At 41.1% G+C, this 19,485-nt stretch overlaps 1 protein-coding gene across 4 annotated transcripts in view; it reads left to right on the top strand.

Annotated features, from left to right (window-relative positions):
• The window catches only part of LOC307010241 (neurexin-1a-like), a 152,395-nt gene that overhangs the window by 66,457 nt on the left and 66,453 nt on the right, over positions 1-19,485 (top strand). For 3 of the 4 annotated variants that reach the window (XM_079634756.1, XM_079634755.1, XM_079634754.1), the window contains exons 8-13: positions 166-470; positions 4,560-4,721; positions 6,430-6,871; positions 8,958-9,341; positions 11,241-11,444; positions 15,435-15,461. In XM_079634756.1, coding sequence (XP_079490882.1) covers positions 166-470; positions 4,560-4,721; positions 6,430-6,871; positions 8,958-9,341; positions 11,241-11,444; positions 15,435-15,461 — 1,524 coding nt within the window. Of the gene's footprint in view, positions 1-165; positions 471-849; positions 874-4,559; positions 4,722-6,429; positions 6,872-8,957; positions 9,342-11,240; positions 11,445-15,434; positions 15,462-19,485 lie in introns of all 4 variants that reach the window. The other variant, XM_079634753.1, reaches the window with a different exon arrangement.

Here is a 19,485-nt window from a genome sequence, read left to right as displayed (position 1 = left end):
CCGGGTGGTGGCACTGGACTCACTCGGCCGTTCCTCAAGGTAGCCGAGGTTATCACTGCTCGTCTCCACACTCGATCCCCCGCTATAGACTTCGCATAACCACGCCCCCTTCTCCACAACATTCTTGTCAGGTTTTTAACCCATACTTTTCTTCTTTGATTGTAGGAATAGAAGAAGAATATGTGGCGACATTCAAAGGTTCAGAATACTTCTGCTACGACCTTTCTCTGAACCCGATCCAAGGCAGCAGCGAAGAAATCACACTGTCGTTCAGAACACTTCAGAGAAATGGACTGTTGCTGCACACAGGAAAATCCGCTGACTATGTCAACCTGGCGCTGATAAACGGGGCGGTGTCTCTCGTCATAAATTTGGGTTCCGGGGCGTTTGAAGCTCTGGTGGAGTTGGTCAATGGGAAATTTAATGACAATGAATGGCATGATGTGAAAGTAACACGGAATTTGCGTCAGGTAATAGAGCTACAGGAGCTTAGGAGGAGTCAAACAGACCAATGATTCAGTCAAGATCTCATCACACAAAGTGACCTTACCATAGAAATAATTCCTATAAGAGTTAGTTGACATGTAGTTACAAAGTTACTTATTGTTAGTAGAATGTCTAAAGGGGACCATCAAATTAATGTCACTGCATATCAATACTAAAATGTAGCTACTAATATGCTTTGTAAAACTAACGTCAATCATGGAATGTGTCATTCTACTAAACTTCCTTTTAATGTTTAACAAACTAATTTCCAACATTGATAATCATCATATGTTTTTTTTTTTAGTTTCATTTGTTATTTTATTCACAGTTTTTTTATTTCCTTTCCCCTCTTATTCCACAAAGCACTCAGGCATTGGATATGCTATGGTAAAGAAACTACATTGTTCTGTAGATATTATTCTAATTGTTTGTCTTTTTGGGTGTTTTGTGTGTTTTCTTTTTCTTATTCATTTAGTTCACCCCCTCCCCCCTTTACAGAAGGATCACCCTTGGTTAATGTTAAACTCAGTGGTTTGAAACATGTCCTGACTGCCGCAGTCAGCTCTATTCCCTCCCATTCTGCATGGTCTGCGTTGAAAATGCTGTGCTGATAAAGTCACGCATAATCTATTTTTCTTTGGCTCACTTTGTTTTTTACTCCAACTAATGTTTAGTTGTCATATTTTAATATATGCTCTGTATACACATACGATTCACATAATATATGTTTATAATGAATGTGGATGCACCAAAAAAAAAAACTGCATGAGATTTTAATTTATTGACTAAATTTGGCCACTACTAAAAATAGTGCGCTTTCCGTTTTAACCCTGTTGCATGGTTTTCTTTAATTTACTTACAATTAAATATCCTAACAAGACTATCTTAGTTACTAACACCATTTTTGTGTCTATCAATTAATTTTAAGGTGTAATGGGGCAATACTAATGCTGTTGTTTGTTTAATACATCAACACCTAATTGTATTCAAGTAAGTCTTAAAACATATAACTTCAAAGTCATGCAATAAATTAAAGAAAAGAGACATACAAATGTGTTTTAGTCTAAAGAGAATAAAGAAAAAAGGTCTAGGTTTCTGAATGTAACCCTGGTTCCTAGAGTGGGAATGAGACGCTGTACAATGGAGAACATGTCAGTGGTCACAAGGTCAGAAGCCCTATAGAATCATACCAGTTCATTGGCTGATGGCACTGAAGGTCTGTCCATAAGGAGTTACGTAACAACGCCCTTTTAAGTGCATACTTGGGTCCATCGTCTCAAATTTTCTGTGTGGTTTACAAAACATAATGATGCAGTGGAAATGAAATGCTGTCATGCCTGTCACAGTGTCTGGTTGGTGTTCCCTGGGTGTCCACTAGAGGTCTCTTTCCCATACCATCACCACCTCATCATGAACTGCACTTCCCATAATCCTTTGTCTGAACTCATCACTTATCATTGCACACAGCTGTTCCCACTCACATTGTTTGCACGTCTATTTATACCCTGTCTGTTTCTGTGATTGTCGTGAAGTCCTTACTTAATGTCTGTTTGCACTTCTGAGTTCGTGTTCTGGTTTGTTTCTCGTTTTTGGACTGTCTCTGTATGGATTTTGACCTTTTGTCTGGCTGTTTATGATTACGGATTATCCCATTAAAACTGCCCTTGGATCTTACCTTTTGTGTGTGCATCCCGTGACAATGCCATGCAAACCCTAAATGTAGATACTCAAGTCTGTGTTGTAAGAAGATGCTGCACACTAACAGGCCATACATTTAAAAAACTTTTTAGAAAGACAAAGCCAAACCCTTATCCGGATTATAAAACCTGACAAAAATGTGAAGACAAGACCAACCTTCCTCCATAGAAAAGTCCTGAAAAGAGAGGCTTTAGCAAGGACCCACGCTGAGTAGAATGTGTCTGGATACCCAGAGACGAAAGCAGCCCGTACACCTCATAAGCTTTGGATCCAATAGCCAATGTGAAAGCTTCTGCAGCTCCTCTCTTAGGACAATCGAAAAAGCTGCTCAGACGTAGACGTGCGCCATTGATCCATACGGTCGACATACAGTAGAACATTAAAGTATTTCCTGTTCCTCTGGCTCAAACAGGGGAAATGAAAAGGACTGTTGCAAAATCCATGCACATAGAAATAACATTAATGCATGCAAATAGCCTAGTCTCTCAAACAAGGCCAAAGCTAACAGCAGAGCTGTCTTAAGAGAAAATAACTTGTCTGATACAAATAAAAGGCTTGAACGGCAGCCACATGAGTATCTCCATACATTGCAGCAATAATCTGACACAAACCGGTGACATTGCCACTGAATCTAGCTCTAGATCCAGGAAACGCATCTGTCCCAGTTCACTCCCAGACCCAGGTCTTGTAAATATCTCAGGACAGTATCCCAACGCTGTGCTGCCAGAATGTAGGAGTTACCCCCTTTGAAATTCAGGGGTGCCTTCTGAACTGGAGGCTTCTCTGAGTTCCTACAAAAGGTTACTTTTGTAATCTAGGTTACGGAATGTAACCCTGGTTCCTAGGGCTGTAACGATTTACGATATTAAACCGAAATCGCGACACTCAGATCCACGAACCTGTGTCGCGGTATGAGAAGGCAGATCGCGATCGACACACCCCTTCCCAGACTTATCTTTCTTGTCCAGAATAGATCCTAGGGCTGTGACGGGGTCTTTTACATATTAGGTATGGGAATTTCAAGCAAAAATAATATTCGAAGATCGCTGGGTATCATTTGATTATTATTCAAAAATCGCACCTCTCCCCCACACGCACACACGCGAGCACACACACACACAAGCAAACACCAGAGCAAGTGAGCAAAGCTCGCGGTGTTTGCTTGTGTGTGTGTGTGTGTGTGTGTGTGTGTGTGTGTGTGTGTGTGTGTGTGTGTGTGTGTGTGTGTGTGGGGCACCGGCGCGCGCGTGAACTGGAGCTCACCTCATAAACGAATCAAAACTTAGAAAGCTTGAAATACTTTTACTTGATTTAACGTTAATTCAAAACATAAAGAAATGGCGGCTTAGGCTAATTCGTAGGAAGTGTGCATTTCTCTATAGGCGCGTTCACTTTGTGGCAAGCGTTATTCCTGCGCTTGAGATGCGGGTCATGCGGAATAGGCAATATATTATTTGTGGTTTACAGCACAGACAGTAAGTCTCGGTTACCTCAGAAGAATTTTTAACATGCTCGAATCATCTCCACAATGGAGTATAGTTCTGTTTGTTTTTCAAAAGTATTTTGTTACAAGAAAACAGAGTTATAGCTTTAGCTATTTATTTATTTATTTATTTGGCTTTTAAAATCCTCCCTCCTCGCAAGAATCGCGGTTTGTATCGAATCGTGGGTCAGAAATCGGGATACGAACCGAATCGTGGGTTTGCTGTATCGTTACAGCCCTACTGGTTCCCTAAGTGGAAACAAGACACTGTGTTGCTGGTCATACTCACCATTGCTGCATAGGTTTGTGTAACTTGCAGAACAATTTGAGGCGATTGACCCAAGTATGCACTTAAAAGGCTGCTGTTACGTAACTCTTTATGGGTGTAGCTTCTAGATTTCTACAACAGTCTGTGTGATTTTAGAACACTTGGCATGTTAAGCTTTCCCCAGGATGCAAACATGGGGACAGATGCCACGTTTTGCACAAGATCATTTGGGCAGACTGCAGTCTTCTAGCATCTCTTGAGGCCAAGGTAGTGAGGTTTACATGAACAGCTCTTACTAGCTTGCTTCCATTACACTCTTACCCCTCTAAACTTCACTCCTGTCCAGGTCACAGCCCCAAATGTACCCAGTTCTACTTGACCCGCATTTAAGCATTTGGGCAGACAAAGTCAGTTTCTAGCGCTCCTCTTGAGTCCAGGGAAGTGAGGTTTACACGCACAGCTCTTACTGGCCTACATTACAGGTGCATCTGGAACGCAGCCGTCTGCTGTTTCATTGAGCAGTGTGAGCTAGGACAGGTAGAGAGAGAAAGCTTTAAATCTCCATGTGCTTGCTCAGTAGCAAAGTCGTACCTGTATATAATTTTCCTGTGGTTTGTTCTTTAGGTAACAATATCTGTGGACGGAATACTGACCACCACAGGATATACTCAAGAGGAATACGCTATGCTTGGCTCTGATGACTTTTTCTATATTGGAGGAAGTCCTGGTACAGCCGACCTGCCTGGATCACCTGTTAGCAACAACTTTATGGGTTGTCTGAGAGAGGTAAAATACCTACTACAAGATATAAGCACAGAGGAAGCTTTATAGAGCTTTATAGGAGCTTCCGTTTCTGTTATGATGATATATTCATTCATTTTCGAGAGAGAAATAGCCTACATTTTGTTTGCAGAACAAAATAGATTCAAAGAGCTTTCAATTAACCAATAAATTTGTTGTAAGCAATTGACCTTGTTGACTACAGTACTCATAATGGATAGGGTTGAGCATGAATTCACTGTAGGAGGAGCACTGAGGTTCAACCCACAGTAAATATCAACCCACTTTACAGTCAAGTCTAGTTGTAGAACAAAGAAAGCCTTACAGGTTCTAAATAACATGAGGGTGAGGAAATAATATTAGGGGAAAAAAGCTGCACACAAATAAAGAGTATTTTTTGTACCTGCATCAGCAAATTATTATATAAGTATATGTGAATGGCCTGTTCAATCTTTGCATTGGTCTTGGTATGAAAATTAGGGATGGCTAAAAAGGCTAAGCTGGACTCAATTACTCCCTGAATCTTTTCACAATATTATGTATGGAAGATGGTAAAATACATAAATTCTTTGCAATCTTGCATTGAGAAATGTGATTTTTGAATTGTTTGACAATTCTCTCATGATATTTGGCACAAAGTGATGAGCCATGACCCATCTTTGCTTACAAAGACTGAGAAGCTCTTTTACACCCAAACATGATTCCCTCACCTATTACCAATTCACCTGCTCATTGTGGACTGTTCCAAAAGAGTTGCATAATCTAACTGGGATAATCTTTTCACTTTTATTTAGCCTCTGTCCCGACTTTTTTAGAGTGTGTTGCAGTCTTTAAAATCGAAATATATTTACAAAAATACAATTATGTTGTTCAGTGAAAACATTGGAAAACGTTTCTTTGTGCTTTTGTCAGTTAAAAAAAGGTTAAAGAGAATTTTCAAATCACAGTCTTGATTTTATTGCATTTTACAAAATGTCCCAACTTTTCTGGAAATGGGGTTGTAGACAAAATGGTAACGGTCTGATAGGTACAATCTAAACCACTTTAATGTCTATCCCTGTCCCCATATACCAGTGAAATTTTGTAGTCGATTTAATAGTATTTGTGGTCTATAGTGTCGAACGCAGCACTAAGATCAAGTAAAGCTAGTATTGAGATACAGCATTGGTCAGAAGCTGACAAAACACTGTCAAACGTTATTTTACAATTGTATTTCTGATGCTTTCGATTTTCTCAGTGAAGAAATTCATAAAGTCATAGCAACTAAACTGTAATGGAATAATTTGTTCAAGTGTTTTTTGTTAATCTAGCCACTGTACTAAACAAGAACCTTGGATTGTTTTAGTTATTTTCTATGAGTTTGTGGAGATGCTCGGCCTTGGCTGCTTTTAGAGCCTTTTTTTATGGGAGTTTCTCTCTTGATAGCGTGGGTAGCACTGTTGTACCATGGTGCGTTACTTTTATAAATAAAATAACAGCTTTCCTTCATAAAAGCATGTCTGTTCCATCTTTTCCCAACAATCCTAAATATGTGGCTATGAACTTACTTTATAATTATACAACTGAACAAAATTGTAATGATTTCATTTGAGTGAAAAAGACGTGTAAATACAATCAATCTTCCACCCATTCATGTAAGGGTTCTGCAAACACAGTTTAGATCAGAAGTTTCTCAGATTATTTCTGTTCAACTGACATTGTTATATATCTGTAGGTTGTATATAAAAACAATGACGTTCGGCTGGAGCTGTCCAGACTGGCCAATAAAGGAGACCCCAAAATGAAGATCCATGGAGTTGTTTCCTTCAAGTGTGAGAATGTTGTTGCATTAGATCCCATCACGTTTGAGACACCGGAATCCTTCATCACACTTCTTAAATGGAACACTAAGAAGACCGGTTCTATTTCCTTTGACTTCCGCACCACTGAACCCAATGGACTTCTGCTCTTTAACCATGGGAAACCTAAGCAACAGACCAAAGAAACCAAGAGCCCTCTCACACTGAAGGTGGACTTCTTTGCCAGTGAGATACTGGATGGTCTTTTGTACCTGCTTCTGGATATGGGATCAGGCACAACCAAGACACTGGCTGTGAACAAAAAAGTGAATGATGGGGAGTGGTATCATGTGGATTTCCAGAGGGATGGAAAATCAGGTAAGATTTTACTAGAGTTTGTGTATGAGATCAAATGCCTGCTTAACAGGAGTGTGTTTCCCATTGTTACCCAGCTGTCTCACTTGTCCCATTGTTACGATGGCTTAACTATTTGGTGTTTCTTGAAACTACTGTTCCAACAACCATTCACAAACAGCATCACAAGCTTGTGTGGTTGGAACAACAGCTCTTCAGCTGTGGTTAGAAGCATGGTTTGTCGTTAGTCTCTGCTTCCTACATGCTATTGTCACGATTCCTGCACTGTCTTGTGTTTCGTTGGACCTTTATGTTAAAGTGAATTCTTAGTTCCCCCATTGTTTCCGTGTTCACTTCATGTGTTTGGTTCCTGTTTTGCCTTGTACCTTGTTTGTCACCATAGGTACTCTTATTAGTTCCCATGACATCAGTCACCAACACCTGTCCCTTGTTAGCCCCTTGTTAGCCTGTCTATAAACCTCTGTGCTTCAGTTGTTGTTTGTCGGTCGTTACTGCTGTTTCGTGTATTTCTGTCGTTGTTCTCCTGCTTTCTCTTTGTGGATTTTACCTTTGCTCCTGGATTATTTTGAACTTATGTTGGTCTATTATTAACTTGTGCTTGTACTTGCATCTGGATTCCCTCTCTGCCTCGTCCCTACTTACACGTTACAGCTATACATGCTTAAACATATGCACAGATATACACAATAAAAAGGAATATAATTAGTAGTAGTCACTTGCTAAGGAACACTTGCTAACAATAAGCAAATCAAAAACAAGCTGTTGTGTAGCAGAATTAGGTGAGATAAAAGGAGAGTATTCTAAAAACGCTATACTTTTTGCTCGCTGCAGACAGTAAAATAAACTGTGGTGGGTTGATGCTGCAGAGTACCTGAACAGCAGCTTGTTTTTGATTTGCTTATTGTTGGCATGTGTTTCTGCCCGCTGTCTCTAAAGAACCGCTTTCAGCCTCAGGGTTGAATGAACAGGACTAAGTGAGCTCACACCGGTCTATTTCCCCTCACGTCTCACTCTTTGCTTTGTCTCACTCCCATTGCTGCTCACACTGCGTTCATCAAAGACTAGAGCTCTTGCTGGGAGTGCACGAGTCTCACTTTAATGCATCCGCGGACCGCTTGCCCTAAGGAAGAGGATCCTCCCCATAGCAGCATACCACGCTCCTGTGGCCTGCCAATCACTGGGTAGAAGCAACCTCAAGCAAAGGTTGTTCGGATCTTGAAAGGCGCAAGGAGGCTCAACCCGCCTTGTCCTCTTACCTTACCCTCTTGGGACCTATCGATGGTCCTTAGAGCTCTCAAAGGGCTCCCCTTTGAGCCGCTACAGTCAGCCAAGCTACGGCCACTTTCACTTTAGACTGCATTTTGCAAGTGTTCTTCATCAGCACTTCCTGCCTTGAGTTTGGGCCTAACAACTCCAAGGTCGTCCTCAAGCCAAGGCACGGCTACATGCCCAAAGTGCTCTCTACTCTGTTCAGAGCACAAGTTATTTTGCTGTCTGCTTTTCCCACTTCGGAAGACGAGCGACAATTACACTTACTTTGCCCTGTCCAGTTCCTAAGAGTATATAAAGAGCTCTTCGTTTGCTTCGGTGGCCGCACCAAGGGGCTAGTGGATATAAGCGTGCACAGATCACTGCACTGTTGTGGCTGTGCAGTAGCACTGCGTTATAAAATTAAAGGCTTCAATAATCTGAGAGAAAGTAGTTTCCCCCCATAGTGTCTAGCAGACGCATCACTTGTTCCCGTCATCTCAAGGAACCAAGGTTACGTTAGTAACGAGACTTTCTCCAGAGTGCCTGTATAGATGAATTAACTAAATTTAATATATTTTTTTGCAATAGAAATGAACTACTTGAGCTGGACTATGACACTATTTTCTTCTAGATCTGCTGTACAGCAGAAACTAACTTTATTGCTTTATTTTCCTGTTATCACTGTAAAGCTGCTTTGAAACAATCTGTAATGTAAAAAGCGCTATATAAATGAAGGTAACTTGACTTACTGATCTTACTGATGCTTTAAATCATTCTCTACATAACAGGATTTTCTTCGCACAGTCTCACATATTTCTCTGGCTTTGTTGAATTGCAGGTACTATCTCTATCAACGGAATTCGCACCCCATACCAAGCACCAGGAGACAGTGAGATTCTTGACCTGGATGATAACCTGTATCTAGGAGGACTGCCGGAAAATACAGCTGATATGGTGTTTCCCACTGAGCTGTGGACCGCTCTGCTCAATTATGGTTATGTAGGCTGCATTCGTGACCTATTCATCAATGGTCAGAGCAAAGATATCCGCCGCTTAGCTGAGGTGCAGAAAGCAGCGGGCGTAAAGCCCTCCTGCAGTAAAGAGGCACCCAAGCAGTGTCTCAGTAACCCCTGCCAAAACAATGGACTCTGCAGGGAAGGATGGAACCGGTATGTGTGTGACTGCTCTGGGACGGGCTATCTTGGTCGCTCCTGTGAGAGAGGTGAGGATGGTTCTTGTTTTAAATGCCTAAAATGTATTATTTCTTATTATATATTGACAAAACTTTGTATTGTATTGTAGTATGATTTCATTAGACAGATATTTCTTGTTACATTTTTGTCATTTTTTACAAGTGTTTTTTCTATCAGAGTTTTGTGTTCGGTTTCCTTTTCCAACATTTTTTTTTATTGATATGCAGTTCCTTAATTAAATTACACATTTTCACCATTTGTCAATTGGAACCACTTATCTGTAATAAGGATATAGATTGTCAATGATGTCATAGTCAGTATCCGATCACTTTGGTTGGTCATGTTTATTAGGGAAAGGAAGTTTTGTGTGTTCCTGTCAAGTTTTTGATTTTCCATTTCTGGATCTAGACATCTATGCTCAGAACACTTTTATCTCTCTTGTGTCATTGAAGCCACTATGCCTATGGGATGAAATTAGTCTCAATTAGTCCTAATCACATTAGAACGGCTTCCACTTTATCTGATTTCAAATCCTGTTTTAAAACTAATCTTTTTTTAATGTGTAGGTCTGTCTGGTTCTTATGGTGATTTTATTTGTATGTTGCTTATTTATTGTGTACCCTTACCTTTTATTGTACAGCACTTTGGTCGGCCTGTGGATGTTTTTAAATGTGCTTTAGAAATAAACTGAAATTGAACTTGATTAACAAATGCATTATCCATGAACGTGATAAATGTTACATGTGTACCTGTCATGGGTGGTTGTAGTAAATCACATGAAACAGTGTTATGAAACAATTTTTTTTATAGATTTAATAGAGTTTTTAATAAATCTGAAATCCAACAAAGAAAACGTAGTAGATCACAGCTTAGTACAACCACGTAAAACATAGACAACACTGAACACTGAACAAACGGAACTAAGGGCTTAAATACACAGAATAATCAACATAACTAGAAACAGGTGCGTAACATAATCAGAAACCACAGACACTAATAATGACTGGGAACAAACTAAACAGAATTAAACATAACCCTGACAGTACCTTACTATCCACAATCAAATGCACTTCCCTGTCTTTGACATTCAGAATTACATCAATGTGCAGCAGTTTGTATAAATACATGCATGTTTTTAAATACTTTTGTATTTGTGTATCATCATCATTTATGAATAATTTGCAGAACAACCTGAGATGTTAATGTGGCCATGACATGAAGCAGAAAATACCATCACTTAGCATTTGTATGGCAAACAGTAACTTCCTCTATTCTATGTCTCAGTGTAAGACAAGTTTGATAAAACATCTCAAAATCCAAATGAATCAACTCAGAAAAAACATGAATTATTATTATATTTCTTGATGTGTGCAATTATAACTAATACAAGAGAAAAAAGAAAACATTTGTATTCATGAACTTGTGTCTGTTTTTACAAATCGCTGCACATTAATTAAATATTGAATTTCGCAGACACAAGTTGAATGGCATTTGGTTGTGGGTGGTAAGATTTGTTTGCAACATTTATCAATTTCATGGAATCGTGAGAATTTTGAGACTAATCTTATCCCATACTGTGCCACCACGTTTGTATTCCCATGTATACTGTCCTAGGAAAACTGAAATGATCTGATCATTACCCATTCTATCACTGTTACATTGATACATTTTTAAGATCATAAGTTGCACCTGTTAACATTAGTTAATGCACTGTGAACTATCATGAACATATCCTACACATTTTTCAGGGGTGTCCAACCCTTTTCCACATATCACTCCACATGTCAATAGTCTGCATGCAGCATTTTCGCTTCCATTGTGGACAGATAAATTATGTTAAAAAAGCTATTATTTTTTATTTTATAGAAAAGGGAAAAAACTGTTTGTGGTCAATGACATTCCAGTACCTCTTTTCCTCTCATCCACAGATTCCACCATCCTCAGTTACGATGGCAGTAAGTTTATGAAGGTCCAGTTATCTGTAGCTATGCATACAGAGGCTGAAGATGTGTCACTACGGTTCCGATCCCAGCGGGCATACGGCGTTCTCATGGCAACCACTTCTCGAGACTCCACAGACACACTGCGTCTGGAGCTGGAGACAAGTCGTGTCCGACTCACGGTTAATCTAGGTATCAATCACACAACTGTGACCAAATACACACAAACTTAACCAGACCTTGACTTTAATGTTTCTCTGTGCTGTCATGCACACACGACTTGCAGCGTCACACACACAAAGACTGTTGTTGTTAAGGTGGACATGAAGAGCCCTTCAATGCTCAGAGTCTGCAGCTCTCCATACACACTCAAACACCTCGGCTGTGCTCTGTGTTAAAGGAGAATGCTCTGTTACCTTTCCTATCAGAAAACCAGCCGTTTCTCAGAGCATGAACACTGTGCCCTTTCAGTTTTGTTGTGAGTTATATATTCACAGGGGAAAGCTGTGAACTTTAGAGATCACAAGTTTTCCACATGATTTAGCCATGTCTAAAGGCTGATTTATACCTATGCTGTAGCCTCTAACGCTGTGACCTACATACAGCTAAACTAATAGATTTATTATAGATCAGTGAAATAAATATATTATCATAGGTATTACATTGTTAAATCACTGTTTTGTATTGTTTTCTCACTTTTTTATTATCCTTTTCCCAAGATAAAAGCTCTGTGTGTTCTCCAATAATGCCTGATGAGTTTGAGAACACCTAGAGATCAGAGATCATTCCTCCATACACAACCTCTCCAGATCCTTCAGATTCATAAGTCTAAGTTAATACACTCTCCTCTTCAGTTTTCTATAGGATTCAGGTCAATGATAAAGCAAAAAGGGTGAAATTGTTTTTTTTTTCACACACACATATTGTCACTTCAGAAGACATTGATTCAACCACTAAAGCATTGACAATTTCAGTTTTCATTATCAGGGCAATAATTAAGAAGTTCTGATCAACTAAAGGTGTTACAAATTGTTACAAATACAAAAAGAATGTGTGTCTATATTGTCTCCAGCATGTTCAGTTGCCAGACACTACTGGAACTTCAAATGGGACTGGTTTCTGTGGCCAGATGAAACAAAACATAGAGCTTTTCAGAAGCAAAAACTCAAGGTGGGTTTGGTGCAAACAGGGAGAACAAAGTACCCCATGTGCATGATTAAATATACTGCTGGATTTTTTATTTACTGCTGGCTCTATTTTTCTGCTGGAGGTCCTGGAAATTGTGTATCTTCAGATACGTGGCATCTTTAAATACCAACAGATAAATAATGGGCCATGGTTGGATCTTCAATCAGGATAATTACCCTTAACAAACATCAAAATCAACACAAAAATGGGTCATTGAGCACAAAATGAAGCTTCTGCCATTTCCACCCTAGTCCCTTGACCTGGACCATATTGAAAACTGAAGTGGGATATGAAGTGATGTGGGAATTTGAAGGATCTGGAGAGATTCTGTATAGAGAATCTCTTGATCTCTTGTCGGGTGTCCATCAGGGATTCTTGAGGCGACTCAGAGCTGCTATCTGGGCAAAAGGAGGTTTAACAATGGATTAGCAATGCAGATTAATTTTCAAAGGCTTTGTTCATACCAAGGGTGCCAGTAATTCTGACCAGGACTGTACACAGGGGATGGCATGAGGGTGAGTAAATGATGAGAGAATTTAAAACTTTGGGTGAACTATCCCTGATATATAGACAGAGTCTACAATTCACCTGGCTGGCAGTCCCACTGAATTGAGTTTGAGTATTAAATTAAACGATTCAAAGGTGTTACCGTGTCAGTTTAGTAAGAGCATTTCCTCACACGATGAGCCAGCTCTGGTCTTTGACTGTGTGCGGCCACTTCTCTGCTGAGGTTGATAGTACACTATAGGCTGAGACCTGCTTCTGGTGAACTTGGATGAAATATCTCAATAAATCTGTTCCTAAAAACTGACATACTGATTTCAATGGAAACTTGTTGAGAAACATTCCTCCCTACTTTTTATTCAGGGAATTCAGTAAACATTTTAGCAATCTCAATTTCGGTCCAAAAAAGCCTACAACTAATTCATCAACTGCCTGCATTCAAACTTACTGTTTTTTAGCACTGGCAAGCAGTTTACCATCCAGTTGTCACAGCCTGACCAATGGTATGATGCTCTATAGAACATGCCATATTATGTATTATGCATACAATGTTATGCTAAACCACTCAGAACTTTCCATGAATAGGGTGCACTAGGATGCAATAAACAAGTAATGGAAAGACCACTCTTCAGCTATTTTATAGTGAAGCAACAGGAAAATGCTGGCTTCAAGGTGATCCCTGGCCCAATATAAATTTATCTGAAATGAACAAGAAGGTATAAAATGTACATTTATTCACTTATCCAAAGTGACTTATAAATAAACCATAATGTACAACGGCAGTTCCCTATCTGTCTGTCACCTTTATGGCGATGATGACTGACAAATGGGGTGTCACTTGGGAGCCCCAATAACCTCTGAGTAGTAGAAAAATGGCTAATGGAATTGGCGTGTGAGATTTGCATACCGAGCCACTCCTCGTACATATGGGTATATAAGCTGAACGCCAGCTCACTCATTCAGATTTTTGCTTCGGAGCCGAGTGGTTGCGAACAGCGATCACTCTTTCCAGTCTGGAAATGCTTTCCAGCAGCATTCAAGAAAAAGAGAATGCAACAGAGGAGATCTCTCTTGCCAGAGAAAGGGCACATTCAGCGGGTTTCGCCTTTCATAAAAGAGCACAAAAGAGCAGATTTCCTTAAAACAGCAAGCACGAGCAGCGGACGTCTTTTTAAAGGTGCCTATCAGGCTGAGAGCATGCTGAGACTGCGTTCGTGGATGGTTCATATCCTCACTGCGAGAACATGATCATGTCGACACTGCGGTCGCGTCTCTCCTTCCTTGTGAAGGCTAAAGTCTGCTCTGATGTTACCCAGCCTGCTGCCTCTGCACAGATCAGAGCCGCGAGTATGGTTAACACTCTGGGAGACCTGAGGGTTACAGTGGGAGTGTTTCCGCTGGACCAATCCCCACCGACCTCCCGCTCCTCTAGAATGTCATGTGCCGTCGAGCTGCCGGGTGATGCTGCGGGTCCTTCTCACGAGGGACCCAGCATGTCCTGGAGCTGCATTGGAGAGCGGGCTCTGCAGAGGAAGATGGCACTGAATTCTCCCCCCCTCTAGAGTGGTTGCTCACGCTGAATCGGATTCAGAGTTAATGGCCATGTTTGCCCGGGCTGCCGCTGTCGAGGACTTCGCACACTGGATACCAATCCTAAGGTGTGCCGTGCCTCTTCGGGGTGAGGGCTCACTCCACTAGAGTTTCCTCCCCCGGGGTATTGGTGTACGGCACCTCTGGTAGACATCTAACACATTCACGAGGTTCTACAACCTGAGTCTGTATCTCCCCATGTGTTTGGTACAAACATGTAAAGTGTGGAAAGCTGGCTCGGTTTCTTGCTTGCAATGCCATTTCCCTCTAAGTGACATGACATAAAGGCCATGTATGACAACACATACTCGGAATTTAAGTTAGTGCACACACACCCGTCATTTCCTGCCGGTATTGAGACTAAGTATTGAGTCTGGGTCTCTCTAACCATTAGACCACGACTGCCCCGTAAGGGGGTACGAGTGCCTTCTATGCTCTCCATGTGAGTTCCCCAGTCGGCGAACCCTGGATTAAATTCCTCCAAACATTCTTCGGTAGTTAGACGTGGCGGAGGCGTCCGACGCCAGGCACAGTACTTGAGATGCATGCCCGCTCAGTCAGCCACTCTACTGGGCTGGATGCCCAATATCTTCAAACATTGTCTATAAGAGTAGAGGCTAAACAGGGAGTGACATAATATTTTGAACCCTATTTGTGGAAAGTGCCAATTAGAAAAAAATGAAAAGAGGGCAATATTCCCATTCAGTGGTATTGTTCTGACAATATTTCCAGTTAGAGTTCAATGTCACTGGAGTATATTTGGGTGAATGGCATGTGTGAGCATCAGGGTCAATGGTGTTCTTGTGTGTCTGTCCCCGGAGAAGTGGGTTATGTGCTTCTATGTCTGCAGATGTTACTTTGAAGGCAGCATTTACATATCCTTTATTCTTCCCTATCTAGACTGTGAGAGGATAAACTGTACCACAAGTAAGTGAAACTTTCTCTTCTTACATAGCTTCCATTTACCATAGAATATTTTTTATTAATTACAGGGAGATTACAGTGAAAGATTGATTCACTTAATGTTTGACTAACTAATGCTCGACATGACAAATGACTTGTGTTTAGAACATCTATTATTGTGTCAATTACAGCAATATCTTTAACTCTTTTTTTTTAAATAGTAGCTAATTTTTATGGCACCCAAAATATTTTGTTGTATGACTATCTGAACACACAATATATCAAAAGAAAGAACAGAACATCTGTTCTTAAACAAAAACAACAAAAAATTATATTCTAGCTTTATGCATTCTTTTTTCATCTTGAATGAGGGTAAGAATAAAAAACCAAAACAATTTGAGCATAAAGCTGAGAAAAACATATTTTTGTCAAAGACTTCGTCCGGATGGGATTCAGAATGATGATCAAAACACAAATGGAATAGATTGAGTCCATCAACATCCCCAAAGCTTCACAGTCGTTTCCTCTTCATGGGTTCAACATATCATTCAGTAACATTAGTCAGTTTTGATTTATATTCTGTTGAATGTTTGATGATCATATTATTTAACATGTGCGTCAGCAATGCTTTTATCATTGTTTCTGCTTCTTCGCCTGTGTTTTGATTCAGAGATTTTGTACTTTTTTAAAAGATGCTTAATAGTGCCACCTACCATGTAACAGTGAAAACGTGGATTGCCCCGTCAAATGCAGGGAAAGAGTTGGGCATGTAGGGTCAGTCACTACATGCTTTTATATTAATGGAATATTGTTTTTTAATAATTTTGTATTTATTTTTTAAAAATGACCGGGTCTTTTAATCTATCCTTCGGAATCAATCATGCATTAAAGACGATTAAAATGTGTTCAAGCAGATCAAAGTTACTATGGTTACAGCATGCTTGTATTTAGAGTGCGCACCAGAGGAGAGAGCCTGAAAGATCCATCGGTTAACTTAGAGCTTTATGGCTTGACTTTCATTGTTGTTTGTGGCTTCTGGTGGTAGCTATTATGGACATTAGACACTTAAAAAAAAAGTAAAATAAGGAGTCATGATGAACGATACGAGGCGGATGAGAGGCAAGAGTTATCTACTGGCGCCATTCCCTCATCATTAAGCTCAGGTCAGTGAAGGCTCTTTAGCAAACCCTGGTCTAACTTACCTAGCCCTGTACTCACTGTGGTATTAATGCAGAACATGTATAAAGTATGTGGGCTTTTACTATTTCGCCTATAGCTAATCCATTTTGTGAGCCATAATCCGTTTCTTGTGAAGAATGTAGATGAAGTAGCCTATACAACTGATTTGGCGATTGAAACACGATGTGTAAATTAACGTTATTCCCCTCAGATGGATAGCTAGCTAGATATCAGGGGCCGTATTAAGATAGGATTTTCCCCAATTGGTATTACCGAAGCAAATACTAAATAACTTTAGGAATCCTATCTTGCTTCATCCTATCTTATTTCAGGTTAGGAAATCCTAACATCAACTTTTCTGTCTGATACCTATAGCAACCGATGTCACTATTCTCATCTCGCAAGCTAAACGGCTTTTAATCGCTGTTTTGCCGTCGTTTTTTTAATGAAACATACACTGAAAATGGAGAATTAACCACAACTCATTCATTGTTTCATTCCTATCATTGAACTTCAAGTCAGATGACTATGGTGCGTTCACACCGGACGCGAATAGCGCGTCAGGCGCGAGTGATGTTAATGTTAAGTGATGTTCTATGTTAAGTCAATGCAAAGACGCGTACGCGCGGAAAAAAATTCCTGCGGCGCGAATGAGGTGTAGAGCGTGGCGCGGTAGACGTGAATACGCCTCATGCGCGTCAAGTTCACGCAAATGGCTCGAATTGAGCGTCTGGCTAGTTAAGCGCGTTACACGCAAATGATTTAGTTAGTGCTATTTGTGCATTCATGCGTTTGACGCAAATTCGAACTTCTGAACTTCTGCGTCAATTCGCGCCGCGTTAACCAATCAGGAGCCTGCTTGCTGCTGTCACGTGGTGAAGTGACACAGTTTATAATGTTATATTATGTTTGGCCTTAATAAATTATTTTGTAATGTGACTAAAATGCCTGGTGTGGTTCTGACTGGGCTAAGCCCCCAATGTATCAAGACCCTAGCAACGCCCCTGCTTGTAATGTTAATAAAATTTAGCAAAATCTCATTCTGACCCTCTGTCAGAAACACTTTGTTTTGGTGAAGTGTTTTTCAAGACTTGTCGTTAAACAGCCGTTATGATTGGCTAATGTCATTGCATCTCTCTCCTTGTTACTTCACTACTCACCTCTGCTGGGCAGGTTATGGAAGTGAAAGGGTGTTGTGCTATTGTGTATACAAATGTCTACCACAGTGTGGAAGTATGAAACAAGTCATTATGGCAGCTTGGTTTTTAACAAATGCTCTTTTTGCACTAAGGAGGAACATTTGATACATTGTTTCATGATTCATTGCACACACACAACAGCCACTAGTCATGGGCCACACTGAGAACTGGGACCCACAGCGTTTGATCACTGTATTTATAGAAATCATTTCACTTTTAAGATGTGATTTCTTCTTAGCGCAAGGTATAAAGGGATGCCAGCTCATAACAGCGTCAGCTTCTGATAGGTCGAAGCAAGTCGTTCGGCACTCGGGAGGTGTGGCAAAGGCATGCAATAACAGGGAACGAGGGCTACAGTCGTAACATTAGACGTTCCGTTTCAGGGAAACTCGAGCTTTATCGAAATACCACACTTTGGGGAACGAAATACCCTCTGCGCCACACAGACTAATGCCTGTCCTGTTGTGAAGCAAGTATGGCACAACTCAAGACGTGAGAACTTGAGAACCCGGCTTGGAGGGCAGATCTCATAAAAGTGTGCGGGGAGGCCCAGCCAGCAGCATTGCAGACTTCTTTAAGGGAGACCCCTGATAGCAAGGCTTTAGAGGATGCCACTCCTCTAGTTATCGGGAGAGGCGAAGGGAAATCGTGCACCTCATGAGGTAAAGAAATAGCCTCCACAATCCACCTGCTAATGGTCTGTTTAGAGGTAGGGGAACCCTTCTTTGATGACTCCAAACACACGAGAAGCTGGACCAACTTCCTCTAGCCCGAGGATCTATGCACATAGGCCTCCAAGGCTCGGACAGGGCACAATAGATGTATGAAAAGCCTGCAGGATGACACCTTGGGCATGAAACCAGGCCTAGGGTGGAGAATGGCTTTCACTCTGCCAAGAGCGAACTCGGGAGCAACAGACAGCGCCTGCAGGTACCCAACTTGCACTTATGAGTTGGTCCCACAGCAGCTTAAAAGCATCATTAATAACTCGATGAACATACAGTACCACTGTCACAACACAGAAGGAGATAGACAAGTGTTTAGGTGCAAACAGTGTTTATTAAAGTGGGAACCAGACGATGGTGAGAGGATGGTTACTTGCTGAATGATGGTGGTGACTTAGCTGGCAATGACTGAAGTGGATTCTCTGTGCAGGTGACGAGTGAACACGAAAACAGGAGATCTGGATCAGGATGACGGACAGAAGACTGGAGACTTGAGGAGACTATCACAGGTAAGTAGAATGGTAAGGAGTCTGACGGTAAGCAGTGGTAACTGCGACGAGGCCAGACAATGAGTGGATGGTGATCTGTGAATATATAGGCTGTGTTGATGAGGGAGTGCAGGTGCAGCGAGTCAGTAATCTGGTGATTTGTGAACGAGTGGGCGGGTCCTGGTGATTGGGTAATGATTGGGGCTGTGACGGTGTGGTTGACTCTGTAGGACAGTACCCCCTCCTTCACGGCTGGCTCCTGACATGCTGACTGACTCGGCGACGGGGCTGGCCTCGACCTCTGGGGGCTAGACGGATGGAACTGGGTGAGTAGCAATGGATCCAGGACATCATCTCGAGAGACCCATGATCGTTCCTCTGGACACCGTTGATGTCTTCGCACTGCCCGCTGGAGATGCTCGTGCACTGAGTCCCATACCCTCTAGCTCTCCTCGAG

This window comes from Phoxinus phoxinus (assembly GCF_949152265.1).
Source record: "Phoxinus phoxinus genome assembly, chromosome: 14".
Taxonomy (NCBI): Eukaryota; Metazoa; Chordata; class Actinopteri; order Cypriniformes; family Leuciscidae; genus Phoxinus; species Phoxinus phoxinus.
The sequence above is the reverse complement of the archived record's forward strand: the minus strand, read 5'-3'. Positions and strand labels throughout refer to the sequence as shown.